General features: G+C 41.4%; 1 protein-coding gene across 5 annotated transcripts in view; it reads left to right on the forward strand.

The window, feature by feature from the left end:
• Positions 1–23,670, forward strand: part of LOC140476524 (MAX gene-associated protein-like) — a 107,771-nt gene that overhangs the window by 64,513 nt on the left and 19,588 nt on the right. For all 5 annotated transcript variants that reach the window (XM_072569279.1, XM_072569277.1, XM_072569281.1 and 2 more), the window contains 6 exons: positions 2,745–2,860; positions 5,679–5,742; positions 6,057–6,242; positions 11,320–11,431; positions 11,745–12,041; positions 23,101–23,283. In XM_072569279.1, the coding sequence (XP_072425380.1) occupies positions 2,745–2,860; positions 5,679–5,742; positions 6,057–6,242; positions 11,320–11,431; positions 11,745–12,041; positions 23,101–23,283 (958 nt within the window). The remainder of the gene's footprint in view (positions 1–2,744; positions 2,861–5,678; positions 5,743–6,056; positions 6,243–11,319; positions 11,432–11,744; positions 12,042–23,100; positions 23,284–23,670) is intronic.

Raw genomic sequence — 23,670 nt, forward strand, 5'->3', positions numbered from 1 at the left:
GGTGAGAATGAGCTGCCCGAGGAAGTAGTGCAGGCTTGTAAGATTACACATTTGAAAGGCATCTGGATGCCTAAATGAATGGGAAGCGTTTAGAGGGATATGGCCCAAATGCTGGCAAATGGGACTAGGTTAATCTAAGATATCTGGTCGGCACAGACGAGTTGGATCAAAAGGTCTGTTTCCGTGCTGTACGTCTCTATGACTTGGCAGGTCTGCTAGTAATGTAATTAATTGTTCATTGGCATTGAGAAATTATATCAGCATTGAAGCAAATCATTACAAAGTCTGATAAAATAAATGAAACTGGACAGACCACCTGGCAGCCGAAGCACTGGAAACTGAATTGACATTGTCTCTCACTTGTACCACACACTCTCTAAACTCACACTAAGCAATAGCCTGACAGTCCTTTCACAGAATCATTCTTCACAGACAATGCTCTGAATACCATTATCACTATCTCTAGTTATGCCTTTTTGCATCAGTAGGATGGACCCACCACACGTGGTGCACAGTGATATACAATTGGGAGAGAGTTGCTCTGGGAGCCCTCAATGTTGGCTGTAGACCCCATGAAGTCTCCTGGTATCAGACTAAACATGGGGAAGGAAACTTTCAACTAATGACCATTTACACTCAGTCTAAACTGATTTAGTTCTCCTTCATGTTGAACACTGCTTGGAGGATGGACCTAGAGTGGTGATAGCATAGAATGTACTCTGGCTGTGGGATTTCATTGTCTGCTGTCAAAATTGACTTGGTAACACCATTATTGATCTGAGCTGGCTGAATCCTTAAGGCTATACCTGAGAGATTAAGTCTGTGGCATATAGTGATGGAACCAGTGAAGGGAGGGGGAAAATCTGTTGACCTCATTCTCTACTTGTAGCACATGCATCTCTCCATGTCTGTATCAGCAGGAGTGGACACCACACAGTTCTTGTGGAGACAATGTCTCATCTTGCCATTAAGAACATCCTTCATAAAGAATTGTAGTATTACTGCTTTGTTAAACTAGATAGCGTGAGCAGCACTACCAACTCAGAGTTGGACATCCATGAGGCATTATAGGCCATCAGCAGCAAAAGAATGTTATTCAATTGCAATTTGCCACCTCATTGCCTACTCCACCATTACAATCAAGCGAGGGGATCAACCCTAGTTTAATGAATAGTGGAGGAGGACCTGCAAGGAGCAGCTCCAGTCATAGTGAAAAATGAGATGTCACCCTAATGAAGCTATAGCAGGGGACTGCTTGCATGTTAAGCAACTTAAATTGAATAAATAACAAGCATTTGCTAAACAGAGCAAGCTATTAGTATTCCCACAACCAGCAGCTTGTATCTAATCTCCGCATGTAGCCATTTGTGGCATTAGGATACTGTACTGCTAGCAAAGCTGAAGTTGATGGGAGTCAGGGGAGTTTGAATCTCTTTCATACTAGCATAAATTTATAAGTGTTGTGGTTATGGCAGTTGATCATCTTAGCCATAGGACATCACTGCCGGTGTTAGTCAGAGTAGTGTCCTTGGCCCAACCATCTCCATGTAAAGCCAGAGATGATATTGTGCAGTTATCAGCAAACATTGAGATGTCACAAATGGTGTTGAACCAATACTGAAATAGTTCATGTCAAAAGCAGCAAGATACAGGCAACATACAGGCTTGGGCTGATGTGTGGCAACAATGTTACTTGCTACTTGACCATCTCCCAATAAGAGAGAATCCAGCCTTCATGCCCTTGCATTACTTAATCAATAATGAATTCCAGCATTATCATCATTCTGGGGTTCTCATTGACCAGAAACTGAAATTGCTCAGTCAGATACATAATGTGGTAATAACGGCAGATCAGGGACTGGATATTCTATGATGAGTAACTTACTTCCTGACTCCTCAAATCCTGTCTCACACCTCTAAGGCACAAGTCAAGAGTATCCTAGAATGCTATCCCCTAGCCTGAATGCTACTTGCCTCCAACAACACCTAAGGGTTTTGACACCTAGAACAAAGCTATCTGCTTGATTGGGCATCTAAAATTTTCAATACACTTTCTATCATTATTGCACATGGATAGTTTGTACCTTCAAAGAGGTGCACTGCAACAACTCTCTGAAGCTCGGTACACAAGCCTGAAATCTCTCACCTATAAGGAGAAAATTGGATATGCAGGAGCACCACCACTTACGAATTCCATCCAAGTCACTCACCATTCTGACTTGGAACTATAACTCTGCTCCTTCACTGTCCCTGGGTCAAAATCCTGAAAATTCCTCCTTTGCAACACCGTGAGTATACCTACATCATATGGAATGCAATACTTCAATAAGGTAACTTGCCATCACCTTCTCCAAAGTAGTGAAAGATGAGCAATAAATGTTGGCATAGCCTGCAATACCCATTTCCCATGATTTGTAAATTTGAACTAGTTATATCATATAGGTCTTTGATAATGACATGGAATAGATTGACCTCTTAAATTTGATTTATTAAAATTTTTAATAAAATTCAGGATTCTTGTGTTATTGTGGTAGTTATAGCTTGGTTTGTTAATTCCTTGAAGAACTGGCTTGTATTTGGACCTGCAAAAAATTTTATTTCGTTGTGTAATGTAGTTACTTTGAATTTCAGTTTTGTCCTCCTTTTGTCATATCAAATACAAGTTGGGGATGTTCTGTTGTGAGAGTGGTTAGAATTTTTCCTACTGTTTATAGTCTTTAACTTTTTGAAAACCTCATTTGCAGTTTGACTCAACCTCCAGTGAAGAGGCTGTGGATATTGAGACAGTGGACGAACTATCTGAGAAAATCAACATTGCACGTCTTATTGCTTCTGCTTCCCACCATCGTACCAAAGCCAAGTATGAAAGTGTGTTTTTAATTGAAAAGGCATTGAATGCTGGCTTGCATTTTTGTGCAACTGTACCTTTCATTTGATATTGCGTGACTTACTTGTGCGTAAATAGTACTTCAGGAACATAAAAATTATGAGCAGTTCCATTTTTTTTCCCGTAAGGTCTTGGCTGATCTATTTGTGTTTGAAATGTAACATTCTTAATCAACCAGATAACCTTTGATTCCCTCACACAAGAACTTAGCCACCCGTGTCTTCAAAATATTAAATGACCCCACCTCTACTGCCTTCTGAGACAGTGTGTTCTAAAGTCATACTACACTCAGAAAACCATTTTTCTCGTTATTCAAAATGGGTGATCTCTTAATTTTAAAATTGTGCCCTGTAGTTCTGAACTTGCCAGTAAGAGTAAACATCCTTTCCATGTCCACCATGTCAATTTAGGATCCTATGTATTTCAGTCATGTTACCCCTCACACTTCTAGAGTGGAATTGAGCCTAGCCTGTCCAATCTACCCTTAGAGGATCCAAGTCATTCTAGTTACAGAACCAGTAAACCACCTTGGAACTACTTCTGACATATCATCTCCTTCCTTCAAATAAGGAGACAAAAGCTGCACACAATATTTCTGATGTGGTTTCATTAATGCCTTTTATAACGAACTCAGTTTTGGTAGCATCTGTCTGGGAGGGCGGGGGAGGAATGAAATTACCATTTCAAGCCCAAAACACTTCTAAGTTGCAGGGGCTGAAGAAACATCACCTCATTTTTTGGTTCAGGCACTTCACTACTATCAGGACTCAACATTGAGTTCAACCACTTCAGATTGTGGAAGTTCTCCATTTTGTTGCACAGACACCGATGAAGAGAGACAGACATGCAGTCTTATTAAGTTGGTTTGCTTTCAGCAGAGTTAATCTATGCTCTGCTGTTAGCACCAACCATTCATGCACAGCTATTCTTCAGTTGTATCTCTACTGCCATTTCCCTTTTTGTTTTGGGTACCCTCACCATCTGTTCCACTGTTCATCCAACCGCTTTTGTTAACTGTGTAAGAATCCTCATTTACCAACTTTTTTTCAGTTCCCAAGAAGACCTATATTTAACTTGAAAAATTTACACACACTTTTTGTTCATAGATACTACCAGATCTGAGCTTTTTCTAGCATTTTCTATCCTTACCATTATGTCCCATTCATCTCACTAAAGGATACCATCTTATTTGCTTTGCAGTTACATGCTTTACCTGTGTACAAACTTTTTGTGACTCATGCACTAGAATCACAGGATCCCTACAGTGTGGAAACAGGCCATTTACCCCAACAAGTGCACACTGACCCTCCAAAGAGTAATATCCAGACCCATTCCCCTACTCTATTATTCTACATTTACCCCTGGCTAATGCACTTAACCTTCACTATGGGCAATTTAGCATGGCCAATTAACCTAACCTGCACATGTTTGGATTGTGGGTGGAAACAGGAATACCTGGAGGAAACCCACGCAGACATGGGTTGTCTGAGGCTGGAATCAAATCCTGGTCCCTGGCACTGTGAGGCAGCAGTGCTCACCACTGAGCCACCGTGTCATCCCACTACAACATCTAATTCTCTCTATACTTCAGATTTTGTTTGTTGTTATCTGTTCAAGTAACAATCTGCTTCAGTCTACTGCTATTTTTGCTATGCTAAAATCCATTTGGCAGATTTTTGCCTGCTACAGTGTTCTCTGTGACCTCCCTTATGTTATCTTCACAACATTCTTTGTGCTTATAATTCTACTATGCCTTCACTATCCTCATCTAAGGCATTGATGTAAATGGTAAATAGCTGAGGTGTCTGAACACAGCATCTGGAGGACCTACATGCGAGCACTCATACATGCACGCCTGTTGGTTATGATTGGGCTTGTCCCAGTCTTCAAGAGTTGCATTGCACCATCATCTCTGCAACAAAAGTTTCTGGTTAAATTCTATAGATAGATGAATACAAGTAGCATGAGGGAAGTATGGCGAGCCTTTGACCTAATTCTAATGGCGATGAAAATTATTGAACTTTGTTGTACAATGCAGGCATATTCCAGCTATAGTTCCTACAGGATCAGTGTTTTTCTTAAATAAACCCGGAATGTTGGAGAAACTTGGGTCTAACAGCATCTATGGAGGAAGAATCAGAGTTAACTTTTGAATTGGTTATGACTCTTTAGAACAGCATCTTTTCCTTAGCATTATGAAAAGATGTGAAAGCAGTGGATGAGATTTTCTACACTTTGAAAAGAATACAAATCTGAGGACAAAACAACTTGTACTGCCCTTGCAGACCTATACAAAGTGTGCAGGGGCTTTAGACCAAATTACTTATCTGTCTGTTCCGGCAAGGTACAAGGTAGGAAAAGGTGTGGCAACCAGTAAACCCTAATGATAACACCCTAAACATCGAAGCAGCTTTGTTTTATGCTTATATTTAATATTCCTTTAGTTCTGTTACAAACTTTCAGTGCAGTAAAATAGTAAAAGCCTTTTTCTAGGCTTTGGCTTAATGGATCCTAAATTATCAGTATGAACAAATAATGGAAACAGCCTGACTTGTGCAAATTATGTGAAATTAGAATTGAGTATCATTTAGGTACGTTTCACACATATGTACTCTGAATAATTGGAGAAGTTGAGCATTGCTTGTTCAATTAACTTAACACACTTCCTTCTAAATTTTTACATATTTTAGTGAGAAAATATCAAGATCTCTTGTCAGGAGAAAGTATCAAGATTTATTTTCTACCTCCATATGAGTGGCGTAAAATAATCTTTGTTTTATTTTGTGTCCAGATGTCACTTCCATAATCCGTACCTTATTAAAAAAGCCCCAGAGGAGGAACCCAAACCCAAGGAGGTAAGCAATAATGTAGAGAATATTAGTGCGGGGGAAAGTTCAGAGTCCAAAAAGTTTAATTAATCTTTTGAGGGAGACAGTGATTGTACATGAAAAGCTGGATAGGAGGCCTACTAAGTCTGGAATAGCAATTGGTTTCTTTTAGCAGTGTGGGTTTACATACTTTAGTTAGACTCATGGAAATATTTATTGGAAAGTCTGCAGTTGTAAAAGGTTAACCTTCAGCGGTTTTGTAGATTCTGTTTCACTGAATAGCAAGTGACTTCAGAAATGTACTTAATGGAAATATTCTGTACTGTATTTTTCCCCTATAGAAACCTAACCCATATCTCAGTAAAGAAGCAAAAGCTCAACTGGATGCTCTGGTGGTATATCGGACTGCACATACAGTAAATGAGAGGCGGAGGCGCTTTGTGATGAGAAACCTCTTTGAAAAGTTGAAGAGAACCCTGGGGCTGCGCAAGGAACAGAGAGCCTCAAAGTATTACATTCTCAAACAGGTTTGTAAAATGCTTTGCATTTAACTATATTTAAATAGCAAAGTTTACTGCTGTGTTTTGTTATCATTCAAGCACAGATTCTGGGTAATCCAAGATGGAGGACAGGAAAAAGAATTGTGCTGTAAGAGCTGCTTCTTTATTTTTGAGGTAGTTTCAGTGTTGGAGCTGATTTCCTTGAATTCCATGAGCAGTAATTACTGTTTTATAAGCTATTGTATTGCTTTGGAAGTTTGTGGGGGGAGGGGAGGGGGGGGACAAAGATCTAAACAATGGCAATTTGAAAAGTAGGAAGAGAGGCAAAGGCAGAGACCATTTGGTCAGTGAGCGAGAGAGAGAGAAACCTACACTGCTGTCTGGCACAGCAGTGAATCTGCACAGCTACTGCCTTTGCTGTTTGAGTTCAGGTATTTCTGGACATTGGAGTGAGTCTACAAAAAATCAACAAACAGCGAAATTCACAGCTGACCATAGAGGAACCTGTGTGGGAGAACTCACAGCAGAGGAACAGATAAGTGATTTTTAACTGTAACCTGGTTGTCTTTTTTTTTTAAATAGTGAATAGACTGGGTTCTTTTTGGTTATATGCTTTGTTGAGATCTGTGTCTTGATTATAGTTTAATCTGGAGCAGTGTTTTTTAGAGCAATAAGACTGTGCTATTTTCTGGGTATGTAGATTGTTAAAGTGTAAACGTAGCCTTTTGTAGAATGATGTGCTCTTCCTATCGGATGTGGGAGATTAGGGAGAATTTCTGTGTTAATAGTTATTATGGCTGCGGTAGGTGTGTTTGATTTGTGAATCCTATCGGATCGCGTGAATCAGTTGTAGTGGCAGTTAGAGGCAATGAGGAAATTGCAGGAGGTAGGGACTGAGATGCATGATGTTGTAGGAAGCGAGAACAACCAGAGATACATTCAGGTAGATGGGTTACCACCAGGAAAGGTAGGAGAAGTAGGCAGGTAATGCTGGAGTCTCCTGTGGCTATTCCCATCTCAAACAAGTATGCTGTTTTGGAAAAAGTAGGGGGCGATTGACTCTCTGCGGAATGTAGCACGAACAGCCAAGACTAGCTCTAATGTAATGAGGGGTATGTCAGGTTGCAAGCCATCAATTGTGATGGGGGACTATCTAGTCAGAGACACGGATGTTTCTGTGGCCGACAGCAAGTAACGAAAATTGTCTTTTGCTTCCATGGTGCCAGGATCTCAAGGCTATCTCAGAGTGCAGAATGTTCTCCAAAGGGGAGTGGGGCTAGCAGCAGGTTGTTGTACACATTGGACTAACGACATTGGAAGGAAAAAGGATGATATTCTGAAGGGAGAATATAGGAAGTTAGGGAGGAATTTAAAAAGGAGATCCTTGAGAGCAGTAATATCTGGATTACTCCTGGTGCTACAATCTAGTGAGGATAGGAGAATGCAGCAGATGAATGTGTGGCTGAGGAACTGGTGCAAGGGGAAAGGGTTCACATTTTTGGAACATTGGAATCTGTTCTGGGGTAAAAATGACCTGTATAAGAAGGACGGATTGCACCTGAATTGGAAGGGGGCTGGTATACTGGCAGGGAGATTTGCTAGAGCTGCTTAGGATTTAACTAGTAAGGTGAGAGGGGTGGGTCCCAGGGAGATGTTGAGGAAAGAGATCACTCTGAGACTGGTACATTTGGGAAAAGGAAAACGTCAAACAGTCAGGGCAGACCGGAACAAAGCAGAGAGCGAGGTAGGATCGATAGATTAAGCTGCATTTATTTCAATGCAAGAGGCCTAACCGGGAAGGCAGGTGAATGCAGGACACGGTTGGGAACATGGAATTGGAATATCATATCAGTTACAGAGATGCTGCTCAGGGATAGATAGGACTGGCAGCTCAGTGTTCCATGAAACAAATGTTATAGGAAGGGTAGAAAGAGGGGCAACAGAGGAGTGGGAATGGTGTTTTTATTAAGGGATAACATTATGGCTGTACTTAGGATATTCTTGGGAATACGTCCAGAGAAATTATTTGGGTGGAACTGAGAAATAAGAAAGGATAATCAACTTATTGGGATTGTACAATAGGACTAAGGCTGGTAGGCATAGGGAATGCTGGATGAATAAAGAAATTGAGGTTTTTTTTAACAAGAAGAAGAAAGCATGTGTCAAGTATAGACAACAGAGATTGAGTGAATCCTTAGAAGGCAGTGGGAGTATACTTAAGAGGGAAATCAGGAGGGCAAAAAGGGAACATGAGATAGCTTTGGCAAATAGGGTTAAGATGCATTCAATGGGATTTTATAAATACATTTAAGGACAGAAGGGTAACTAGGGAGAGAATAGGACCCCTCAAAGATCAGCAAGGCAGTCTGTGTGGAACCACATGAGATGGGAGAGATTCTAAACAAGTATTTTGTATCAGTGTTTGCTGTGGAGAAGATATAGAACATATAGAACAAATAAATAGTGACATCTTGAAAAATGGCCATATTACAGAGAAGGAGGTGCTGAATGTCTTAAAGTACATAAACATGGATAAATCCCCAGGATCTGTTCAGGTCTACACGACAAATCTGTGGGAAGCTAAGGAAGTGATTGGGCCCCTTGCTGAGATATTTGTATCATTCATAGTCGCAGGAGACGTGCCAGAAGACTGGAGGTTGGCTAACATGGTGCTACTATTTCAGAGAGGTGGTAAGGAAAAGGCAGGGATCTGTAGACTTGTGAGCCTGACATCAGTGGTGGGCAAGTTATTGGAGGGAATCCTGAGGGATAGGATTTACATGCATTTGGAAAGGCAAGGACTGATCAGGGCTAGTCAGCATGGCTTTGTGCGCGGGAAAACGTGTAACGAACTTGATTGAGTTTTTAGAAGTAACAAACAAGGGTAGAGCAGTAGATGTGATCTATATGGCCTTCAGCAAGGTGTTCGGCAAGGTCAGATCTCATGGAATACAGGGAGAACTAGCCATTTGGATACAGAACTGGCTTGAAGATGGAAGATAGAGGGTGGTGGTAGAGGGTTGCTTTTCAGACTGGAAGCCTGTGACCAATGGTGTATTATTTATTTGGATGTGAACACGAGTTTGCAGTTGATGCTAAAATTGGAGGTGTCGTGGACAATGAAGGTTACCTCCAGAATACAATGGCATCTTGATCAAGATGGGCCAATGAGCCAAGGAGTGGCAGATGGAGTCTAATTTAGATAAACATGAGGCGCTGCATTTTGGAAAGGTAAATCTGAGCAGGACTTGTACACTTTCTGGGAAGGTTCTGAGGAGTCTTGCTGAACAAAGGGACCTTGGAGTACAAGTTCATTGTTCATTGAAAGTGGAGTCTCCGATTGATAGGACAGTAAAGAAAGTTTTTATGCTTTCCTTTATTGGTCACAGCATTGAGTATAGGAGTTGGGAGGTCATGTTGCGGCTGTACAGGACATTGGTTAGGCCACTTCCTATAGGCAGGATATTGTGAAACTTGAAAGGGTTCAGAAAAATTTACAATGATGTTGCCAGGGTTGGAGGGTTTGAGCTATAGGGAGAGGTTGAATAGGCTGAGGCTGTTTTCCCTGGAGTGTTGTGAGCTGAGGGGTGCCCTTTTAGAGGTTTATAAAATGATGGCAGCATGAATAAGACAAATTAGCAAAGTCTTTTACCCTGGGTTGGCGAATCTAGAACTAGAAGGCATAGCTTTTGGGCGAGAAGGAAAAGATATAAAAGAGACCTACAGGGCAACTTTTTCATGCAGAGGGTGGTACGTGTATGGAATGAACTGCCAGAGGAAGTTGTGGAGGCTGGTACAATTGCAACATTTAAAAGGCATTTGGATGGGTATATGATTCGGAAGGATTTGGAGGGATGTGGGCCAGGTACTGGCAGGTGGGACTAGATTGGATTGGGATATCTGGTCAGCATGGATGTGTTGGACCGAAGGGTCCGTATCCGTGCTGTAATCTGTATGACTTAATATCCCTCACAATTCCTCCTCTTCCACCTTTTTATACAAACTTATTGATCTGTTTGCATTAGTTACTGTTCTCTTTATTTTAGTGCGCTTCGGACTGAACTATAATCTGAGTCCTTGGTCCCCCACAAAGCAAGGAGGGTGTTGATGTAGTCATGGTAATGGTTGTGGAGGGGTGGGTGGGGGCATAACCCAGTAAGTCCTAGTAATCTCATTGAGTAACTTTGGAATATCCATTAGATTTCAAGTTGCCTTTTCCAGAAGCCTAGTCATTGGCCTGATTTCATATTTTGAAATTGTGTGGTTGAAAACAATATTTTGATACACTCTGGCCTTTGACCCTTTGGGTTGGGTTTCAATAAAATTTAGACATTTTTGTGTATTCTGTGTAATGTATTTATGAATAGAGTTCTATATCATGCTAACTTCAATGGGAGAGCAACATCAGAGATGTGGTGCTTGGTCTGGGATTAAATAATTTTACCTGAAGTGCTAATATAACTCAATGGTGACTTAATCATAAAATCCAATTTATCCCTCTGACTCATGCTGACTTCCATTGTCTAGCAGTGAGAAAGGAAACTATTGACTTGCCTCTGCATGAGCAACCCAGTGCCCACATATAGCCAGGAGGAGTCCTTGAAGACTTGCCGCTCCTTCTGTAAGGTCTATCTGTTGAGCAGTTGGTTGTTTGGAGATTTGGAGGAGGAGAACTATGATGGGCTGTTTTCGTTAGAGGTGACTTAATTGAGACATATAAAATAATCAAAGGGTTAGATAGGTTGGATAGTGAGAGCCTTTTTCCTCAGATGGTGATGGCTAGCAAGAGGGAACATAGCTTTAAATTGAGGGGTGGTAGATATAGGATAGATGTCAAAGTAGTTTCTTTACTTCGAGAATAGTAGGGGTGTGGTAGACACTGCCTGCAACATTAGTAGACTTGCCAACTTTAAGGGCATGTAAATGGTCATTGGATAGGCATATTGACGAGAATGAAATAGTGTAGGTTAGATGGGCTTTGGGTTGGTTCAACAGTTCAGAGCAACATTGAGGGCTGAAGGGCCTGTACAGCACTGTAATGTTCTATGTTCTTTAATGCAATAGATAAAATATTTTCTGATCACTCGATTCTGTCCTGTCTCAGGCATTTTCCGAAATCCAGAATCTCCAGGATCATGCTGATCGTCTGTCAGCTGAGAGAAGCATCCAGACTCGTAAAAGGGATTTACTCATCCGAAAGGTCTCTCTCTTGACTGGTAAGAACTGACATATAATTCAGATCAAATTACATGGCTTATTTAGCTGCAGCATTAAGCCTGGTAGTGAACATAATAACTTTTGTCAATAATAGGAAGTATATATAATGATGCAAATCAGCTCTAAAAGTACTTACAAAGTGACAGTTTGCTTACAAGGCGAGAAACACAGTTTTGGATCTAACAGCATTCATGATTACAATTAAATGTAATTCAGTTGAAAAAAACACCCTGGCTTAAGAAATGAAGGGAGAAAGAGAGCCTTCTGAAGATGCTGGAAAATATTAATTTTAATTATTTTCCCTATTTTTAGGGAAGACTGAGGAGGTCATTTTGAAGAAACTGGAGTACATCTGTGCCAAACAGAGAGCATTAGATGTTCAGAAGAAAAACATTGTGCAACAAGAAGCTGATGTTGAAAAGCAGCCCTGCAGCAGTTGGAAAAGAATACCTAATTCATCTGAAACTATGGACATTCTCCAGAAGGTGGCAATGAATTTGCAGACCCAGAAACCACCTAACGTCACTATGCTAACAAGCAAGAAGGACCCGGCACCAGAGTCTGCGAAACCCCGTATTCTCACTAGAAAATGGTCATCAACAGCTCCCCGTGTGTAACTTCTTTGCCTTCTACATAACAGCATGACAATATTGCACCAATGGGCAAGAATAGTGGTATTTAAAGGAGGTGGCAGGTTTTGGGCTGTTGGCTGGAGCTGGGAAAGAACCATCTTTTCTCTCTCAGGGAAGATGTGCTATATCCTGTGCCACTTAACTGGGCAGAGATATGTTTTTCTGCAAGATCAAAGATCTTGGGAGCAGAAGCCCTGCCTGATGAGGACAGCTGACCAATCAGAATCCAGCAGCTTCATTGAATAGCATCCACCTCAGGCCTAAATTGTCGCTGGATCTCAGGCAAAATATAAACATTCAAATTAGAAACAGTAGTAGGCCACTCAGCCCGTTAAGTATGCTCTGCCATTCAGCAAGGTTGTGGCTGATCTCTTAATCCATAATCTTGTTCAATTCTGATAAATTTTCATCTCCCTACTTATCAAGAATCTATCTACCTCTGCATTTAAAATATGCAGACTTTGATTATCATCCACATATTTATCCAATGACCATTTTAAATGCCCTTAAAGTTGGTGAGTCAACTACTGTTGCAAGCAGGGCATTCCACAGCCTTACTACTCTGTAAAGAACCTACATTCTGCACATTCTCCCCATGTCTGCGTGGGTTTCCTCCCATAGTCGAAAGATGTGCAGTTCAGGTGAATTGGCTATGCTAAATTGCCCATGGTGTTAGGTGAAGGGGTAAATGTATGGGTGGGTTGCGCTTCGGCGGGTCAGTGTGAACTTGTTGGGCCAAAGGGCCTGTTTCCACACTAAGTAAGTAATCTACCTCTGACATGTGTCCTATATCTATTACCCCTCAGTTTAAAGCTATATCCACACTACCAGAAATCTTACCATTAGCCCAGTCCTCCGTATTCCTGTTTCTCCTTCCAACATGAATCATCTCGCACCTTTCTGCATTAAACTCCATTTGCCACCTCGTGGTAGCCATTAGGCTCTCACTGTCCATCCTATCTAACCCTCTGATTATCTTATATGTCTCAGATAAGTCACCCCTCAAACTTGTTATCTCTAATGAAAACCACCTCAAATACCTCAGCCTTTCCACATAAGACCTTCCCTCCATACCAGGCAACATCCTGCTAAATCTCCTCTAAGCCCTTTCCAACGATTCCACGTCCTTCCTTTAACGCGGCGACCAGAACTGTACGTAACACAGTTCAAATGCAGCCGCACCAGAGTTTTGTACAGCTGCAACATGACCTCATGACTCCGAAACTCTACCAATAAAAGCTAACATACCATACACCGCCTTAACAACCCTATCAACCCGCGTGACAACTTGCAGGGATCAATGCACATGGACACAGATCTGTCTGCTCATCCACACTACCAGAAATCTTACCATTAGCCCAGTACTCTGTATTCCTGTTACTCCTTCCAACGTGAATCATCTCGCACCTTTCTGCATTAAACTCCATTTGCCACCTCTCAGCCCAGTGCTGCAGCTTATGTATGTCCCTCTGTAACCTGCAACATCCTTCCGTACTGTCCACAACTCCACTGACTTTAGTCTCATCCGCAAATTTACTAACCCACCCTTCTGTGCCCTCAATCAGATCATTTATATAAATGACAAACAGCACCGACCCCAAAACAGATCCTTGCGGTACACCACTAGTAACTGAACTCCACAGGTCAGCGCAACATCAAGCGCCGAAGAGCCTGTACTGCACTGCATGGTTCTATGTTCTATGATTCCATGTCTTTTGAGGATGATAATTCCAAATACCTACCAGGCTCACTGTTAAGAAAAGTTTTCTCATCTTTAGCGTAAATGCATGATATCTTACTTTCAGTACTAGAATTTCCAACATTAGAAATCATCCTTTCCATATGCAAACAGTCAAGGCACCTTGGGATATTATGTTTCAACTAATCTTCTAAACTGTAAGAAGACAGTCCAACCTTTCTTTATAATACATTGTAGCCATTCAGATCTAGGAAACATTCAATTAATGGCTTCCAACACCTTTACACCCTTCCTTAAATAAGGAGACCAGTGCTCCACATAGTATGTGCAATGGGTGAGTTGAACCCTTTATTTTCTCTTAGACTAGACCATACTGTGGTTTATTTGTTTAAGCATTTATTCCATGCATATATGGGAGATGTTCATAGCCAAAAATATCAGAGAGCTCAAATCTTTATTGTTTTATTGCAAAGAATCATCCCTCTTGATTGTACTAATGACATTCTTAATTATTTGAACCACCTTTTTACCTAGCTTCCTTTCCTTTCTAAATGTCCTGTAATCTTCAATATTTAGATCCCAATCTGTATCATGCAGCAACCATGTCTTTGTCTATCAGACCATGGCACAAATAGAAATATGTTATCAATTGATCTGTTTTGATTTAAATACTACATGCATTCAGTTACAGAGCCTTCAGTTTTGTCCTTTCATTATTTTCTTAAGCTCTTTAGATTTGTACTGTCATGATTTATCATTTGCCCCAAATATCTTTTATCTCTTGCTTTGTCCCTATTCAGATTTTACAGCATTTCTCCAAATTTGATCCCTTGCCCCACTATTTAGTTTGAAAGCCCCCTTTTCCATAAGATATAGGAGCAGACATTAGACCATTCAGCCCATTGAGTCTGCTCCGACACTCAATCATGGCTGATAAATTTCTCAACCCCATTTTTCACTTTCTCCCCATAACCCTTGATAATCAAGAACCTAGCTATCTACGTCTTAAATATACTGAATGACCTGGCCTCCACAGCCTTCTGTGGCAATGAATTCCATAGATTCACCACTCTGGCTGAAGAAGTTTCTCCTTATGTCCGTTCTAAAACTTTCCTCTAAGGCTGTGCTCTCAGGTCTTATTCTCTCCTACCAATGGAAACAACTGTCCATGCTATTCAGTATTCTGTAAGTTTTAATTAGATTCCCCCTCATCCTTCTAATCTCCATTGAGTATAGACCCAGAGTTCTCAAACTTTCCTCATATGTTGAGCTTTTCTTTCCTGGGACCATTTTTGTGAACCTTCTGAGCATGCTCCTGAACCAGTATATCCTTCCTGAGATATGGGGCCAAAAACTGTGCTAAATATTCTAAATGTGATTTGACCAGAGTCTTATAGAGCCTCAGAAGTACATCCCTGCTTTCATATTCACATCCTCTCAAAATAAATGCTATCATTGCATTTACCTCCTAACTACTGACTCAACCTCCAACTTTATCTCGAGAGAATCCTGGACTAGAACTCCCAAGTCTCTTTGCACTTCAGACATCTCAATTTTCTCCCCATTTTGAAAACAGTCCATTCCTGAATTCTTCCTACCAAAGTGCATGACTTCACACTTTCTCATGTACTCTGCCACTTCTTGCCCACTCTCCTAACATGTCAAACTTTCTGCAGCCTCCCCGCCACCTCAGTACCTATCTTTGTATTGTCTGCAAACCTAGCCAGAATGCCCTCCGTTCCTTCATCTAGATCAATAATGTATAAAATGAAAAGTTGTGGTCTCAATGCTCAGCGTAGCGAAACACGCCTTGTCATCAGCTGCCATCCTGAGAAGGAGAAAGTGAGGACTGCAGATACTGGAGATCAGAGCTTAAAAATATGTTGTTGGAAAAGTGCAACAGGTCAGGCAGCATCAAAGGAGCAGGAGAATTGACGTTTCGGGCATAAGCCCTTCTTCAGGAAGGACCGTTTTATCCCCACACTCTGCTTTCTGCCAGACAGCCAAGCTTCTATCCAAGCTAGCACCTTGCCTTGAACACCATGTGTCTTTATCTTACTCAGTAAACTCCTGTGCAGAATCTTGTCAGAACCCTTCTTGAAGTCCAGGTAGATAACATCCATTAGCTCTCCTTGGTCTAACCTGCTCATTACTTTCTCAAAGAATTCTAGCAGGTTTGTCAGGCATGACTTCCCCTTGATGAAACCATACTGACTTTGCCCTATTTTACCATACACTTCTAAGTATTCAGAAGTTTTATCCTTCGCAATAGATTCCACGATCTTGCCCATAACTGAGGTTAGGCTAAATGGTCTGTAATTTTTCATCTTTTGCAGTACTCCCTTTTTAAATGGAGATCTCACATGAGTGATTTTCCAGCCATCTGGGACTCTGATTCTAGCAATTCCAAAATGATCACCACTAATGCCTCCACGAGCTCTTCAGTTATCTCCCTTAGAGCTCTAGGGTGTAGCCCATCCGATCCAGGTGATTTACCAACCTTCAAGCCATTCAGTTTTTCTTACACTTTCTCCTTGGTGTTGGTCACCATACTCTGCTCTGCCCCTCTCACTCTCTTGAATTTTTGGCATATTACTCATGTCTTCCACCATGAAGACTGACACATAGTAATTATTCAATTCCTCAGCCATTTCCTTGTTCCCCACTATTATCTCTCCAGCATCATTTTCCAGCACCCCAATGTCCACTTTTGCCCTTTATATGTCTAAAGAAACTCTTACAATCTTCCTTTATATTACTGACTAGCTTTATCTTCTCCCTCCTTATTTCTTTTTTTTTTGATGCTCTCTGTTGGTCTTTGTAAGCTTCCCAATCCTCTGGTTTCCCACCTGCCCTTCAGCACATTACATGTTTTAATTTTACTTTTATGCTATCCCTGACTTCCCTAGGTAGCTGTGGTTGCCTAGTCATCCTCCCTGTACCATGCTGCTTTACTTTGGATAAATCTCAGCTATGTCTCCTGAATTACTTCCAGAAATTCCTGCCATCGCTGTTCCACTCTTTCCTGCTCAGCTCAGAGTCCATTCTACCCAGCTCCTCCCTCATGCCTCTGTAGTTGCCTTTATTCAGCTGTAATACTGTTGCTTCCAATTCTGTCTTCTCCTATTCATATTACAGAGTAGATTCAATCATATTATGATCACTGCCTCCTTAAGGGTTACTTTACCTTAAGCTCCCTATTAACTCTGCCTCTTTGCACAATACTAAATCTAGTATTGCCTGTACTCTAATGTGCTCCACCACAAGCTGCTTCAAAAACCTATCTCATATACATTCCACAAATTCCTTTTCTTGCGAACCACTACCAACCTGACTTTCTCAGTCCACCTGCCTATTGAAATCCCCCATGATTCCCCCTTGCCTTTCCAACACATCTTTTCTGTCTTCTGGTGTATCTTGCACCCCAGCTCCTGACTACTGTTTGGAGGCCTGTACATAACTCCAACTGTGGATTTTTTTTTTAATCTTTGCAGTTCCTCGATTCTACCTGCATTGATTCTATACCATCTGCCCCTACTTCGTTTCTTAGTATTGATTTGATTTAATTTCTTAATTTCTTTAATTCCTTACTAATAAGGCAACCCCACTCCCTCTGCCCATCTGTCTACCTTTTTGATAAAATGTATATCCTTGAATATTCAGCTCCCAATCTGGGTCGCCTTGCAGCCACGTCTCCGTGATGCCCACCATGTCATACCTGCCAAATTCGATCTGTGCCACAAGCTCATTTACCTTATTCCTTATGCTGTGTGCATTCAGATATAACACCTTCAGTCTTGAATTAACTGTCCCTCTTCTCATTGTCATTCGTCTGTCCATTGTGCTTGAAGTTTGAGAGTATTTGCAAATACTCTGTCCTATTTGTGTCTATGCTGGATAATTTAATAACCTCTCCAGAGTTCTGACTCTTTCTTCCAATAAATGACCCCCGCCATTTAGTTTAAACCCCTGCCCACGGCCCTAGGTATGCAATTCGCTATGACTCTGGTCCCAGCACGATTCAGCTGAAGACCATTCCATCAGAATAGGTCCGTTTTTCCCTTGTACTGGTGCCAATGTCCCATGAATTCAAGCCCATTTCTCCCACACCAAACTTTGAGCCACGCATTTACCTGCTTAATCATATTGACCCTGTGCAAATTAACTCATGGCTCAGGTAGTAATCAGAGGTTATTACTGTATTTGGTTCTGGTTTTAATTTAGCTCCTATCTGTTCCTATTCCCTTAGCAGTACCTTTGCCCTAGTTTTACCTATGTTGTTGGTACCTGCATGGACCACAACCACTGGATCCTTACTCTCCCACTCAAAGTTCCTTTGCAGCCCAGAAGTTAGGCCATTTGGCCCATTGAGTCTGCTCCACCATTCAATCATGGATGATAGGTTTTTCAATCCCACTTTCTCCCCATAACCTTTGATTCCCTTGGCAATCAAGAACTTATCTATCTTTGTTTTAAATATAATCAATGACCTAGCCTCCACTGCCTTGCATTGGATTTCACAGACTCGCCACTCTCTGGTTCAAGAAGTTTCTCCTTATCTCTGTTCTAAAAGATCTTCCCTTTTACTCTAAGGCTATGTCATCAGGTCCTTATCTCTCCTCCCAGTGGAAACATCTTCCCAGTGTCCACTCTCCAGATTGTTCAATATTCTCTAAGTTTAATTCAGATTCCCACCCCCCACATCCTTAAACTCCATCGAGTAAGGAACCAGAGTCTTCAAATATTCCTCCTATGTTAAGCCTTTCATTCCTGGGTTCATTTTCATGAAACTCCGATGGACCTGCTCCAGGGCCAGTACATCCTTTGAGGTATTGGGTCCAAAATTGCTCACAGTACTCTAAATGTGGTTTGTCCAGAGCTTTATAAAGCCTCAGAAGTAGATCCTTGCTTTTATATTGTAGTCTTCTCGAGATGAATGACAACATTGTATTTGACTTCCTAACTACCAACTCAACCTGAAAGTTTACCAAGAGAAACCTGTACTAGGACTCCCAATTCTATTTGCACTTCAGACTTCTGAAATTTGTCACCAGTTGGAAAATAGTCCATGCCTCTCCTCTTCCAACCAAAGTAGATGGCCTCACACTTTCCCACATTGTACTTTTGCTTTGCTCACTCTCTTAACCTGTTTAAGTCTCTCTGCAGCCTCCCTCTCTCCTCAATACTACCTACCCTTCCACCTTTTTTTAACTATCCGCGAGCTTAGCCAAATCTTTCACTTCCTTTATCCAGATCATTAATGTTTAAAGTGAAAGTGGTCCCAACACTGACCCTTGTGGAACATCACTGGTTTCATCTTGAGTAGGATCCTTTTATCCCCACTCTCTGCCTTCTGCCAATCTTCTATCCATGATACTTGCTGGCCTGTAATACCATAAGCCCTTATCTTACTCAACAGCTTCCTATGTGACACCTTATCAAATGCCTTCTGGAAGCCCATATAGATAACATGGCTCTCAATGGTCTAACCTGCTTGTTATCTCCTCAAAGAATCTTAACAGATTTGTCAGGCATGACGTCCCCTTGATGAAACCATGCTGACTTTGCCCTATTTTACCATGTATTTCCAAGTATTTAGACATTTCATCCTTTACAACGGACTCCAAAATCTTACCAGCATCTGAGGTCAGGCTAATTGGCCTATACTTTCCTGTCTTTTTCCCTACTCCCACCTTAAAAGGTGGGTTACATTAGTGATTTTCCAATCTTCTAGGGCCCTCCCTAACTCCAGTGATTCCCGAAAGATCACTACCAAAGCCGCCTCTTTGGTATCTCTTCAGTTATATCCTTCTGAGCTCTGGTGTGTAGCTCTTCTAGTCCAGGTGACTTAGCCACTTCCAAAACTTTCAGCTTTTCTAGCACTTTCTCCTTGGTGATGGCCACCATATTCATCTCTGCTCTTCCACACCCCCACCACCACTCACCTCCCCCCCACCCCCCACACTCTGTTGACACTTTAGGATATTACTTGTCTCTTCCAAAGTGAAGACTGACATAAATACTTATTCAGTTCCTCAACCATCAATTTCCAGGGATCCAATGTCCACTCTTTCCCCCTCTTTTTGCTCTTGATATAGCGAAAAATATTCTTGCAATCTCTTTTAATATTATTGACTCGCTTTCCCTCCTATTTAGTCATCTCCCTCTGTATTTCTTTCTTCGTTGTCCTCTGATCTTTGAAGGCTTCCCACTGCCCTTTTCCACACATGCTTTCTCTTTTGCTTTTATGCTGTCCCTGACTTCCCCGGTCAGCCATAGTTGTTTCATCCTCGCTTTCATATGCTTCTTTCCTCAGGTTGAGTTTTTGTTTTGTTTCTCAGAAACTCCTGCTATTGTTGTTCCACTGTCTTTCCTGCTAGGCTCCTCTCCCAGTCAATTCTACCCAGCTCCTCCGTCATGCCTCTGTAGTTGCTTTTATTCAACTGTAATCCTGTTACACCTGAATCCACCTTCTCCCTCTCAAATTGCTGAGTAAATTCTATCATATTATGGTCACTGTCTCCTAACGGGTGCTTGGCCTTAAGCTCCCTTATCAAGTCTACCTCATTGCACACTAAATCCAGAATTGCCTGTTCTGTAGTGGGCTGCACCACAAGCTGCTCCAAAAAGCCATCTCAGAGACATTCCACAAATTTCTTTTCTTGTGATCCACTACCGACCTGATTTCCCAGTTCACCTGCATGTTGAAATCCCCCATGATCATTGTAACCTTACCTTTCTTACTCGCCCTTTGTATCTCTTGGTGTACCTTGTGTTTCCAATCCTGACTACTGCTTGGAGGCCTGTAGGTAACTCCCATTGTTTTTTTTCTGGCAATTGGGTTCTTCAACACTACCCACGCAGATTCTACATCATCTGACCCTACTTAGTTTATTGCTACTGATTTAATTTCATTTCTTACTAACAAGGTAACCCCACCCCTCCGCCTGGCCTTTTTCAGTAGGATAAGTATATCCTTGGATATTTAACTCCCACTCCTGGTCCCCTTTCAGCCACATCTCTGCCCACTGCATTGTACCTGCCAATTTCAATCTGTGCCACAAGCTCATTTATCTTATTTTGTTTACTGCGCAGATTCGGATACAGCACCTTCAGTCCTGTATTGATCATCCCTCTTCTCATTGTAATTTGTTTATCCAGTGTGTTTGCAGTTTGGTTCTTTAATCCTTTCCAAACACTGTCCTAATTTGTATGCTGGAGACTTTAATGACCTCTCCTGAGTTCTCCTTTCTTTTCATTTTTCATATTTTTTCATCCCCTTGGTTGTTAACCTGTAGCTGCTTAGATTTTTACCCTTCTCTTCCCTTCCCTTCCCCCCCAACTTCCTAGTTTAAAGTCCTGTTGACCAACCACTTACCTTTCTCGCTGGTCCCAGCTCTGTTCAGGTGGACACCATCCCAACTGTACAGATCTTTCTTGTTTCAGTACTCCTGCCAGTGACTCATGAAAAGGAACCCCTCTTTCCCACTCAACTCTTTTAGCCATATGTTTACTTCCCTATTCTCACATCCTTATGCCAGTTTGCACGTGGTTTGGTCAGTAATCCAGAGATTATAACCTTTGACATGTTCTTTAATTTTTAGTTCTTGATAATCCCTAAACAGGTCCTCTTACCTAATCTTGTCTATGTTGTTTGTATCGACAAAGATCACAACTAGATCCTCTCACTTCCTCTCCAATATCCTTTCAAGCCAGTCCTGGACACTGGCACCAGGCAGGCAACATAATATGTGGATTCTCTATCCTGCTTACAAAGGATATTATCTATTCCTCTAATTATAGAATCACCTACAATTACCACTTGTTTTCTGTATTGTGTCCCTCCTACTACCCTTTTTTACTCTCCCATTTGGATGAGCTCCTGGATCATGCCATGGTCAGCTATCTCACCCATCCTGTCGCCCTCACTCTCATCCAGACAATTAAAACAAAACCCCAAGCATGTTTGGCATTTGCAATGTCTGAAGAGTTCTCGGTGCTGTCCCTGAATCCCCTTCCCTGCCTCAAAATGCAGTCACACCCTCTCTCGATTAGTGACCACATCAGAAGACCCGATCCTAAAGGATGTGACTGCCAAGTTATCCAAGTTATTTTCTTCCCTCTGGATGTGTTATATTGCATTTAATGTGACCATGGGAAACCATTCTATCAGCCAAAGCTGCTGAAGTTGTAAAAACTTTATGCAAATATGTTTGCCCCAGATCTCTCAAGAATCATGGAGCTCACATCTGCTGCAGCCTTGTCAGATCATTTGCAAATGTGGTTCTGTGGTTCAGTTAACTGCCTCGATAATTTATTGAACTCTTTTTTGTTTCATGCTTTTATCATCCCTAGCACAAGTTCCTGTACTGTTTTAAATCTTGGGAAGATAATATACCTTAACTACTGTAACAGTTGTCTTCTTCACTTGCAATAAAGTTAGAATTAATTTTTGGAGGATGAGTTGAAAATGAACACCTCCTTCTCTTCCTCCCTGAACTCACTCATTCATCAAACTTTCAGCATTCTGTCCCAAGTTGCACTCTGGTGCAAGGTCACAGAGAATAATGAGGACTGCTGTGGGTGAGGGGTGTAGTCAGCAAGGGCATGGTTGTGGCTGTCAACAGACATTCCTCATCCCACACCTGTTTCCTTGTCGTGATCCATATATTGTGGGCTTCCATCAGCCCACTGCTGGGTTAGTCTCACTTGTGGTGAAATGAATCCTTTTCAGGGATGTTCATCGGCAACCATTCCTCAGGTTTCCTTCCACTGATTTAATTAGGCTAGAGGCAGGAATGTACTAAGATCCCAGTCTGCCAACTTTCCACCTAAATGCCCCCCACTGCCAAACATGCCATGGGGAGGGCATCAAATTCTGCTGATTGGCCAATAGTAATAGCATAAGGCTTTTGTTTCCATATCTGTGATACAACAAGAAGTTGATTGAAAGCACAATCTGCAAGTCAGCAAGATTACAGTGTGTTTGAGAAAGGAGTAGAGAAAAATTAATGTTATCAAAATAGAAAATTAGATTTGGAAACCAAGAAACGAGAGTGGGTTGCTTTCCAAACAACAGTATTTTACATGGATCTTATCCCACCAACATGCACGAGAAACTTTTAAAATCTCAATAAATTTTAACTTTTTTATTGTATGCTTCTAAAGAAATATGGCCTCCGTCATCTTGAGTGCTTCTCAAATTTTTGTGGTATTTTCCCAAATATTCGGTCAAGATGAGGATTTTATCCTGGATCTTATCCAGGACTACAAGTAAGGTTGTATTCACTGTTGGTAATGCAGCATTCATTTAGGACTGTTTCTCTTCTTTTGCCAGATTCTCCAGTCTCTTCTGTCCCCTTGACTCCTGGGAGTTTGCTAATGATGCCACAGGGTCAGGTGCTGACTTTAAAAGGCCCACTTGTTTCTGGTGAAAGCCCTGTCTTCACTACTGAAGGACTTCTTAATGGAAACCAGTTGATACCCAAGTGTGATGACACAGCAGGGGCAAGGTTTGCAGGTAATACTTTTGAATGTTGGACTGGATCTTGCATTCATACTATTATTACAAAATAATAGTGTTACAATAGAAAAGACTTGCCTAAGGACTGGACAATAATGTGGTTCAGTGTTTTCATCTTTTAGGATCTAATTGATAATCCAACCAGTGTATGAATTAAACATTTCTCTCGCATATTACTTAGTGCGAGAACTGACTGAAAGAGAGAATTGTGTACACAAATGCTGATCTAACTTCAGTCACAGAGGTAGGCATTTGAAAATGGAATTGTCACACAATTGCACTGTGTTTTTGGAAGAAAGGAGAACTCTCAATTTGGAAGTAGTTAACTTGGTGTTAGATCCTTAAGCTGAAAACATTCCATTCCAAGCATTGACATGCTTCAAG

Source organism: Chiloscyllium punctatum, chromosome 4, assembly GCF_047496795.1.
Source record: "Chiloscyllium punctatum isolate Juve2018m chromosome 4, sChiPun1.3, whole genome shotgun sequence".
Lineage (NCBI taxonomy): Eukaryota > Metazoa > Chordata > Chondrichthyes > Orectolobiformes > Hemiscylliidae > Chiloscyllium > Chiloscyllium punctatum.